The 12,233-nt window shown below is 23.8% G+C and overlaps 1 protein-coding gene across 4 annotated transcripts in view; it reads right to left on the bottom strand.

Annotated features, from left to right (window-relative positions):
• Positions 1-12,233, bottom strand: part of LOC112591189 (protein turtle homolog B-like) — a 318,331-nt gene that overhangs the window by 200,108 nt on the left and 105,990 nt on the right. For all 4 annotated transcript variants that reach the window (XM_025334915.1, XM_025334918.1, XM_025334916.1 and 1 more), the window contains exon 2: positions 1,966-2,104. In XM_025334915.1, coding sequence (XP_025190700.1) covers positions 1,966-2,104 — 139 coding nt within the window. The remainder of the gene's footprint in view (positions 1-1,965; positions 2,105-12,233) is intronic.

Genomic DNA, 12,233 nt, shown 5'->3' with positions numbered 1-12,233 from the left:
TGTTTAAAAAATAAAAAAAGAATTGTTGTGTAGCTGAAATGAATTATCATTTTTTTAAATAGAAACAAAAGTTATTAGATTTTCAATTATTCATAATGCTTAAAAAAATATATAAAAATAATAAATAAATCACTTAAATTAATTTCAGTTAATTTATTTTAGTGTTCGTTAAAATAAAATATAATTAATTTATTTATAGTATCTGCTTTTACGTTTGCTATTAGTATATTTAGTTAAAATGTAAAACATGTTATGAGTCATATAATGTACTATAACTTTCTGCAGTGTTTCTAATATTTTAATGGCTGTAACATTTTTGTGTTTAGTGTCTCATACATCTAAAATATTTGGACACATATGTCTTAAAACTTTAAATAAAAAATAATTTACAAAAAAAAAATGTATTTACCATTTTTTAATCAAAATAAAATATTTTTATTCGTTATCAATAAATTATTGTATCTTTTTGAGCTACTAAAGTATTTAAAAAAAGTTAAAACATTATTCTTAATAATTATTAAGTCGTTCATATTTAGATCATAAATCGTAAAACTCTGATCACAGATGATATTTTTAGGATGTCGTAAAAATGATTTAGTGCTTTTTAATTGAATAAACAACAACAATCTACTCATATCTATTCGTATATCGCTTAGCAAATTATACACAAAATTTCACCTACGAATTATAAAAGGTCATTAATTGTATTTCATCTAAAAATAAAAAAATATATATACTAAAAGTATATAAAAACTAAGCAGGTTATTGATTGAAAATTGGCATAAAAAAAATATATATATACGAGTATATCAGAACAATAATATAAAGTTAATTACGAAATATAATAAATAATGATATCCATAAATAACGGATCTGTGTATATTTAATTGTGTATAAGCTGCAATTAGGCAAAAAAAAAGTTAAATAATTATTTAGGCACAAACGTTTAAGTTGTATTAACACGAGTAACTTAAATTTTTTTAAGCTAGTTTTTCTGTTACGATACTAAAAAATGTATTGCATAAAACTAATTATCGATTAAAACCCTAGTAAACAATTTATCTGCTTAAATATTAAATTTTAAAATAAATGAATCTTAAATTAATTAGATTTAATTCAAGTACAATACTATCATAGTGATAATTTTTATTATATTAATATTATGCTTATAGTGTATAATATGTAAAAAATGAAAACCAATTAATATGAATAGACACCGTTGTAACCACGTTTATTCCTTGTCATGAGCAATCAAATTATTTTTAATTCGAATGACAACTACAGTTGATAATAATATGTATTATAAAAATTATTTTTCACCTAAACGCCGATGTGCAACAAAATGTCACGTTCGCGAAAGCCCGATTCTGATTTTAACTACTGCAGGCTCTGTTTAAATACGATAATTAAAACTCGAAACTTGTAATATGAAACGTACGTACGATGGCGCTTTAAACTTAGACTCCGCCCCATCTCATAACTGTGCACCAGCAATCTAATGTTCTTGACACCCCTTGTCAAATTTCCGTTCAATAAGTTCTCTTCGAAAATTATAATAATACAGTCAGTGGGGTAGTCATTGTGAATATGGTTATATTTTGTTTCCACTATCATATAAGGATAAAGTCATGGCATGGAAAGAATTGAGTCAATTCATCATTCCAAGCAAAATAACACAATATTGATTTTTACAGAAAAGTTATGTATTTAAATATCTGAACAATATTATTATATTTAATTATATATTAAAATACGATGGTTTTAATTTTTCCAAGACTATTCAAGAATTTATAAAGTTATTTTTTTTCAATACTACAAAAGTAAAGATTTTGAATTTTAAAGATATCATTTAATGTTTAATTATAATTAAAATTATATATTTATACACAAATATACATGTACTATGTTATTTATAATAATAACATTATGTATTATAAAATTAACAATAAAACCATAAGACCATACCTGTAAAGTGGTACACCAGAGTCATCTTTAAACCAGAATACCATGTACACTTTATCTGCTGGATTTGGTGAGGACACGTCGCAAGGAAATTTAACAGATCTGCCTTCTACAGCGTCAACAGGAACAAGTGGTACAGTAACTGTAACATAAAATTAGAATATAAACAATCGATAAGCATGAAGTTTTAGTTTCAATTGATATATTTTTTAATAATAAAAATCACAACAAAGTATTTAGCAGAATATAAGTTCACTAATAATACACATATATTTAAAATAACAACAAGTGTTGCTAAGAATCTAATAGATAGTATTGCAATAAAAATTTTAAAATTTTGCCTACACTGAAAACTTTATTCGACATATTATTATTCAGAATCCAAATCGTCGTTATTTTTTCACGCTTTGTTTGGAACAAAAGTTTCATGGAGTTTAAAAAAATCATATTCTCTTTAATGAGAATATCACATGAAGGACGGAAAACTTTTTTAATATTGTCATTTTGGACGTTGGAATAAAACGTTTCACCGAAATACAAAAGAGGGGCGGTCATAAATAATTTTATATTGAAGAATTTATATTGTAAAAGGTCATCATTTTCTTTAAATAATGACTAATTTTTTTGTAATTTAAATTAATTCAGTCAAATAAAAACACGGTTTCAAATTTGGTGATAACTGTCGTTTAGTTATGATAAATATAATATTATCTGTCAGTGATAATATTTAATATCAAACACCTCAATAATTCATTAAATGTTAGATTGTTAAATTAAATAATATCATGGAACATGTAATATCATATAATAAAAATAATTATACCAATTGGTTATGAATTATAACAATGAATACTTTAACTTCAATGAAAATTCCATGACCTTATAGTATCTAATTTTATAAATCTGATAATTGGTTTTTCTATTTAAACATATTTATTTTGTTGTACAAGTTGATTAAACAATCACCGGCTTAAATTTATTTTTAGTATCATTTAATTTACATTACAAACGCATTTAGCGCTACAGACGTTTACGCTTTTCATTAGTTTAAGTAAATTGATTATAACTTCTAAATGATTCTCAGAAAAAAAGAAAAGAAAACTACAATACACTTATAAACGTGATGATAAAATTAAAGCAATAGTAATAAAAACTTTTGCTACTCACTGTAATATAATTATGTTTTTAGAAGTTTATATCGAAAAGTTCATCTATTCAATAAAAGTCATTCATTAAACAACACATTAGTCAATTGTATTTCAAAAACCAGCGTTACATTTAAAAAAATAACAATAACTATTTAGCATGTTATTACGATAAATATTTTTTTTAATGAAATTCTTTAAATTTATAGAGTATGAAAAAATATTTTGTACTTTAAAGGCAACCTCTTAAACTCCAAACATAAATTAAATTGTTTCTTAAAATGAATGTGTGTAATATCTTATATATATATCATGCATCAAATACTGTACCTAAAAAGTAATTAATAAACAAAAAATATATGACGTTTTTTGATTTTGTGTCATGTTCAGTCATGCTGTTTAAATCATATTGATTTTACAAACGTATTCAAATAAATTCAACGCATACTTGTATGTACTACTAAAAAAAAAAAAATCTCCGAAATAAATTTATAGTGATAGTTTTTGATTGTTTAAGAAAATATAAAATTAAGTCAAACATAAACGTTGTGGTAACTCGAAATATAAATCTTTTTTTTTATTTGTTTAATAAGTATTCTTTGCTGTTTATTATTATAACCCTTGAGTTATCCTATCCTATAATTTCGGCCTTGATTATATTTTTTATCGTATACATATATTTAATTATTTTTTATTCGCGTTCTCGTTAGTGGAGTATCATTACAAAATCTCTTTGAAGCTGAAGTTTTGTAGAATCATAATTAGAGCACAAACTTTCAACAAAAATTTGTGTAACATATTATGCTGTCATTGAAATGGGACTATTTGTATATCTTTCTAGACATTTTACCTAATGCTTCAGAAAAAAAAAAATGTTAAATTATAATTAAATAACTGTATAATTTTATATTTTATTATAATTTTTATTGTTCTTGTATTATTTAACTTCCTAGCAATATTATATTAACTAATTACACTATATTTTTTTCTTTATTAAAAATCATTGAATACTAAATTATTATATTTTTTAAACTGTCTACTAGATGTAAAATTATAAAGTATATTGATAATGTGTTATCCAATTTTAGTTTCGACATGACAACAAATATTTATCATGTATGATCATTCTTTTATGAATGTACTGAAAAATAAATTTTCGATATTAAAATTATTTTTCATAAAAGTTGTTCTTATTTCAATGAAAATAGTGACATAAATAATAAAGAACGTCTTTAAAACTTTTTCAATTTCCCTGTTAAATTCTTTGAACATTTGGTTTATACTTTAGAAACTGTCAATATTGTATACAAAACATCAGACGAAAACAACTTAAGTTTGAAACTATTAAAATAGAGTTTTGATATTCTACATATTTGCTGTATTTAATAATTTTAGATTTATTTCTCATATTGAAATGTATGAGTTACATTTAATCACATTATGTGTATACAACAATTAAAAAAAAAAACTATATTTTATTTTTAATTATTGGTATGAAATATAGTTTATAATAATAAAAAATAACACTTTTTAATAAAAATGCATATTAAGTTAAAATAAATTATTTTTATTTTATTATTAAATACATCCATAGCATCTATCAATGGCCATTTGGGGTAAAAAAAAAAAAAAAAAAACTTAAATCACATAGGTAATATAAAAATAAAAATTATATAAAATATACGTTTTAATGTAAATTAATATCAGATATCAATATACATATATATATATATATGTATGTATATTATATACATAAAACTTCAGTCAACAACTATTAAAATAAAGTAGTACATTTTAAAATCAATTATTTATTGGCATGTAAATTATTATTATTAGCAAAGAAAATAATGTCCTAAAGTGTGTAGGTAATGAATAATCCAATCAATGTTTGTATAATCGGTTTTATAATTTCATTCAATATTTAACATTTTTTTTTTTTTATTTTGTATACTAATATACTCCTAAATTATAATTCCAAAGTATTTATACTATAAAAATTAAAATAAGAACATAAATTTAAATTTAAAATTTTTAGTTGTAAAACCTAAAAGAATTTTTATAAAATTATATTTTTAGGATTCCCAAAGAAAACGTTCCATTGAAAATGTTCAGGACCCTAAAGTTCCAACGTACATATATATTCAAAATGATAAGTTTTTATATGGATAGAGAATTATATATTTACACTATATAAAATCAACCTTCTACGCCATCACTGTTAGAATACATTGTTGTTTTGCATCTCAAGTCAAAAATTTTTGGTGGTGATTTATTTTTTTATTTATAACTAAACAAAATGACAAAAATTAAGCCTTAGTTTTTTTTCAATTTTTTAAAATATTGAATTTTTTTGCAATATTGAAACTAAGTATAGTGATGGTACATATAAGACTGTTCCAAATCGACAAAATCAATATACATAACATGTAACATTTTATAACTTATGAAATTGTGAGGCTCTACGAATTTCAATTTATATTTATTTTTGTCTAATCAATGATAAAATTCAACAAACTATATGATGAGTTAATATTATAATAGATTATACTTTTATAAATAACAATTTATAGATAAAAATAATAGATTTTAAACAAACAAATACTAAACGCATGTCAATAAAAATATTTTATAGCACACAGTGGACATATTAATATCAAGCAGTCACTTACCACTAAGTTGAAAATATCAATATTAACATAATTTGATAACAAAAACGAACTCGATACACATTATAAAATGCATAAAAATAAAAATCATAATCTTGGTATCTAACAATGATTTTATACAAGTTAAATTTAGATACGGACACCCGTGAAGATAATAAAATGAATAAAAAATGTAACAGACATTTTTTGTCATACTATATTAAACTTTGTTATAGATAGATTTTTTAGTGTTAAATAATAATATCCCTTATATGCAATTGTAGTCCGAAATGTCAAAAACATGTTTGAAAATCTATGGTTTCTATTAAAATATCATATCATATGCTATAAGTGGTTGATTGAATAAAAGAAGTGCATAATGTTTCAAACGATCGAGCACAAATCAAATACTAATAAGGAAAAAAAATATACTGTAAATATACAAAATATGTACAATATATTAAAATTAAGAGAGATATAAAACGAACATAAATACTGTTTTTTTGAACATTATACCTATTAAATGTTAATCGTATGATAAAGAAATAATACGATCAAACTTGTGTTTTTCTGTTAATGTAAATGTCGAGAAGAAATGTTTAAACAATATTTTTTTTTATTTTATATACTATCCGCATACATTGACGATAGTGCGGTAGTCTAAACACATAAATATGAACATACATAGATACTCTACTCATCGTTACGGGACCTTTTTATGCGGGGCTCTTGTTGTTCCACGTTTACCGACCCGTCGCTATATTATAATATTACACCACTGATTATGCCACATCAAACGTTTATTGTTGTTTTGCGAGACGAACAGTTTTTCGTATAATGAAAACATCAAGCTATTGTGAATTAATGCACTTACTAATGGTGAAAGAAAAAAAACATTGACGGGCTTAAGGCGACTGCTAAGTTTGTATTGTAGGTACAAGTGCACACTTTTTTAATTATAATAATCGGTTTTAAAATAGGCCTCGGTGGGACGAAAAATTGCATACTATTATCGTTGTCGTTATTCTTGTTATTATTATCGAGCTGTATTGATTATTATTGTTATTTGCTTTTTTTCCAGCATCTAGTAGGTAGTCTAGTTTTTATACATTATAACGAGACTGTCAAGGTGTCAACGGCAGTGACCGTTAAAAAAAAATCATAATCTTAGTGTATAATATTAATAGGTCGTGGTCATGCGTCATGTTGAGTATTTACATTATATTGCACGGTGTAATAATTCTACCGATAGGACTGTTGTCGTGTGCAATGAGCACCCTATCGCGAATCACGCTACAATATTGTGCACGACGCATGGACACATGCGGTTATGAGGGCTACGGAAACAAAAAGGCGTTTAACTCGCGCCAAAAGCCATGAATAAAATTACTCGTAGACGACGACACAGAAGAAACACATATACACACACACACATGCACGCATCTAATGAGAAAGTGAGAGAGATAGAGAGTAGTTGAGCGAGTTAAACGAAAACCGTCAGACCGTCGTAACAAACAAACATCGCAATCGTCATCGTCATCATAATCATCATCATCATCATCATCATCGTCATTGTCATCATTATCATCTTCAGATTATTATAATATTATTATTGTGGAAATACAATGAGACGTTTACGTATGATATTGTTGTGACACTGCAAACGTACACGCGCGCATTTTGGGTTTTCTGTACGACCCGGCGAACAGACAGCGTGACAATAGCATTATCTGAGCGTCGCATAATTTTCTACCCGTCGAGAATAAACGTAATAGCAAAACGTTATGCACGATCTACAGAGTAAACGATTTTATTTATTGATCTTACGCGTCGTAAATATCACGAATGTATATATATTATGTGTGAACATACACCTTTCAACGTTGCATTCGCATCCCACGTAAACCAATTCGTTATAATATGGCGTACCGAACTCAATCGTTTACAGAACACGCGAAATCTGTAGGTGCGATTGCGATACCTACCAATAAAATCGTTGTATATTTGTTATTTATCTTCTGGTGCTGATTATAAGCTTGTAGTTACGAATTTTAATTGGTCCACGCGAGCTAACGTAGTAGTTTTATTTGCACGGTTAAACAACCGTTGAATGAGTAAATTCAATTTGAAACTTTAAACCATTGGAAATAATGTGTAACGACTAAATTCAATAAAAAAATACAATGTGAAATTTTTGTATAATATTAAAATAATTATCTAATCGCAACGTTCTATATTTTGTGCAAATTGTTTTTTAAACCTCTAGGAACCATACCACGCCAAAATATTATTTGTTTTTCCCTAAATCAATCTACTTATTTAGACTATTATAACGAGTAATGACTGAGATTTTGTTTAAAAAAATTTAACCTTGCGTAATTTTGAACACGGTTTTTAGTTTTTAGAAAAATTTTAAATCCAGAAATTACAATATTTCATTTATTGTAGTCAGGTATTCAGATACTACACTGGATGCTTACAATTATTTGTCACCATAAAAATTACTGACTAAACATAAATACGAATGTTGTAAAACCAATAAGTTTCTTCATCACGCCGCTGAGCATTATGTTTTTAGTATTTTAATAATAAATTTTACCGAATACTTAATTGCTTAATATAATTGTTATTTATTCAATTATGTAGATACTATAATAATTAATAGTTTTCATAAGTAATTTATTACATTTTTAGAATTTTAACCAGGGAAAATTAGAAGTAATGATTATGTAATAATCAAGTAAAAAAATCATTCTCTTATTGAGAAATGGAAGATAATTACCGAATTGTACATGTTTATTTGCAATTCCCTACCTAATTTTATTTTATTAGTAATTTTAAAGTTAATAAATAACAACTTAGTATTAAAAGCAATTAAAAATATTAAATTAATAACAAAATCAATCTATTTTCTGTTCATTCAAAAACATTTGGGAATATATACTTTATAAAATATTATTCCATAAATAATTTAATATAATTGATATTGATTGAATTTGAAGGGTATAGTCTTATGGATTGTATTTAGACACAAAATACAAATTGGGAAATAAAATTGAATTTCTCATATCGATTTTTAAACAAACTTTATTTTAGACAATGTCATTTAACAGTAGAAAGATCTTCAATGATTATAGTAAAGCTTAATACAGTGTGTCAACTCATAACAACTTCTACTCCAAAGCCAAACGTATTACAAGTAAAGTTGTTGACATTAGTCTACACTTTAGTATTTCTGACAGAATTCACAGCAAATGAATTAAAATGTCTTATAATTTAAAAATGTAGACTTTTCGTATATTATATAAATCGTTTTTTCTGGATTATTTTTTTATCTAATTTGTTTAACTATATAAAACTTAAAGTTAATAAAACAAAAACATGTTTATTATGATATATATGTAGTTTTAGTTATGTTTAAGTATATAGTACTTAGATAAACGCAATAATTTAGAACACTACTCATAATATAAAAAATAAGGTTTTTACAAATTAATAATAAATATCTAAATATGTATTCAAAAAATAAATATTTTCAAATAAAAATTATTTAAGTTCATCTAAAATTCAATAGATAAATATATCTACTATGATAGAATTAAATTAAATATACTATAATATATTTTATATAATTTTATTATATTAAAATCATCATGATTACTATACCTATTCTAACAAAATGACAATAAATAAATATATTTCTTTAATTTTTTAAAAAAAATGTTTGTTGCATTTTTTTTTTATGTAATGTTTAATATAATATTAATGAAGTATAAGTTGCAGGATATAAATTTCGAAAAAATTATGATGATACTTTTTATTTTATTATTTTTTTATATTATAACATAACCTATGTGATATTTAAAAATAAATATATGTATTTGAAAACAAAAAGTTTTTTTATAATGAAAAATATGTTTCTTATTTTCGCATATAAACTTTCCTAATTAAGTTATATAACATAATCTCCGTAAATTTATTTTAATTTATAATAATTTCTAAACTAGTAAAACAAATATGCGGAAACTAAAAAGAATTAAATAAAATGATTAAGAATATTATTAAAAAAAGAAAAGAAAAAAACAATTATCAATATTTTTTTTTATATTTTGTTTTAATTTATCTTTCTATTGTTTTGACCCAAATGACATAACACAACCACTTGATTAAGTAACATATATTTTATAATGATTTAATTAGTTCGACAACATTATTGTACTTGAAAAGAAAACCACATTTATTTCAAGTGTAAGGTTAGATAATAAAAGTGATTAATGACTAATGTTTGAAACGATTTTATGTTACGATTAGACTCGACTTATACTTTTTTCAAACAACAATATTTTTCACTTCAATTTCTCATTTATGTATGTTATAACTAAATATTCAAATTGTAGTACAATACTTATTTTGTTTACAAATTCTCTCAAAAATCAATAACCTTTTTCATTCTACACCAACGTAGATTTTTAAATATTATTTCATCAACCAATTTACTTATACAAAGGCATAAGTATATAAACTAATAGCATATTTTTTTTTTATTTTAACCAAATCGGTATAAAAGAAGAATTGTTTAAAATAAAAAAGTTACTTTACCAACGATTAATATAATCTCATTAAGTCTATAGATTTTTTAAAAAATAAAAAATAATATGCTTTTTAAAATTTCTCTCATAACTAAAATATGTTTAATATTTTAGTGTTAAGTTAGTTCTTAACACAGATTTGACTACAAAAACAAAGTTAATTTTAAAATAAAATATTAATATTTCTTAAAACATAGCTTACTAATCTATTTTTGTATAGTTAATCTGTTAATATAATTTCAAAAATAAATAAAATATGAACATTTTATAATAAAGATGACTATCATTATTGTATGCGATTCGCTTATTATATTGATATAATACATTTTTTCTATTTAAGTATGACATATGGTCTTCGGGGGATTAAACAAAACTTAATAATTTTTATAAAAAAGTAAGAATGAATTACTCTTATTCTTATTCTCATTTTAATATAGAAAATTATATTTCTTCTCCCGATAATTTCAATAGACTATAGAATTTATGTTTCAATGGAATAATTTGTTTAAAAAAAAATCATGTAATATGAGCGCAACTGCGTAAAGAAGGATATTTTAATAATACGTTTATCGTAGTAATATTATAATGAACAATACTAGGTGAAATGTATTTTATTACACAACACAATTTATATAATATGTACGATATATTAAATCTTAGTGGTAAGTTTATAAAACAATTTCAAAGCTTCAATAATCTTGTAAGCACCGTGTGTTTTACTCAACGTCAAATCAATAATATAATTTGAAACCCTGTTGAAATGTACATTAAATTGAAATGTCTGTAATAGTAACGAATATTTTTCTGAGTTCATATACTAAAAAAGGTGTTATAATAAATGTGGATAGCAAGGATAATCAGTAACTATAGAATAATAATAATAGCTTTTCGAAATATTCTTTGCTTCTCAAAACACGATACGCGCACGCATTTTTACCCAAATACTTCGATACTTATTGCATTATACCTAATATATTAATCTTACAACTAGTCGACTTATTCTATATTTTATGTATAATACTAATACGATTTTGCTTATCTGATTTCTATTTCAGAGTCATGTTTCAATGTAATCGGAAAATAAATACAAAATAAAAAAAAAATAGTTGATGGAAAATACTTGTTTTATGTCTGAACTGTTCAGAGCACTAGTTTACTAATACATATGATCATACAAATGACGAGCTGCGGAGTATATAATTCTGGTCATAGGGTATATGAAAAATGAAAATGTATAATAATAAGAACATAAAATGTCTATATAATATGTAAAATATCCTTGTCTCGAGTACATTCGATACAGCAAAGATAATTTACAAAGAGATCTATGAAAAAAACACACACGCGTACGACCACTATAGTAGAAGGATAAAGATCATTGGAGTGTATAAATATAGGGGTTGTTAAAGAAATATATGAAAGCAATACTAAATATTACAGATATTCAAACGATCTCGAAACAGTATTTTGAATAATAAATAATAAATATAAATTGTGTGGCTTATACCAGCTATATTTAGAATTTTTTTAACATTTTATATTGTGATGAGGACGAGCATTGAATTCATTTTAAAATTGAGTAATTCATTTTTTTTCTTCTATTATTTATATGATCATTATTGTGAAATTTTTTAAAAATACAATAACTTTTTACTTTTTAGACAAAAAATTGTATATAGAACTATTATCCCCGCACACTATTTTATAAACATTTACGTTAATTTCATTGTTAATTAAAAATAACAGTTATTAGCCAAATACACAAATGGATATAAACTAATTATTTCTTTGAATATAAAAAATATTACAACTTTGACTATTGTTATTTGAGATACAATAATTCAAAACATTTTTACATTTCATTATAAACTGTATATATCTAGTTCGATATG

Source organism: Melanaphis sacchari, unplaced genomic scaffold (assembly GCF_002803265.2).
Source record: "Melanaphis sacchari strain LSU unplaced genomic scaffold, SCAv2.0 Contig12_pilon_pilon, whole genome shotgun sequence".
NCBI lineage: Eukaryota > Metazoa > Arthropoda > Insecta > Hemiptera > Aphididae > Melanaphis > Melanaphis sacchari.
The sequence above is the reverse complement of the archived record's forward strand: the minus strand, read 5'-3'. Positions and strand labels throughout refer to the sequence as shown.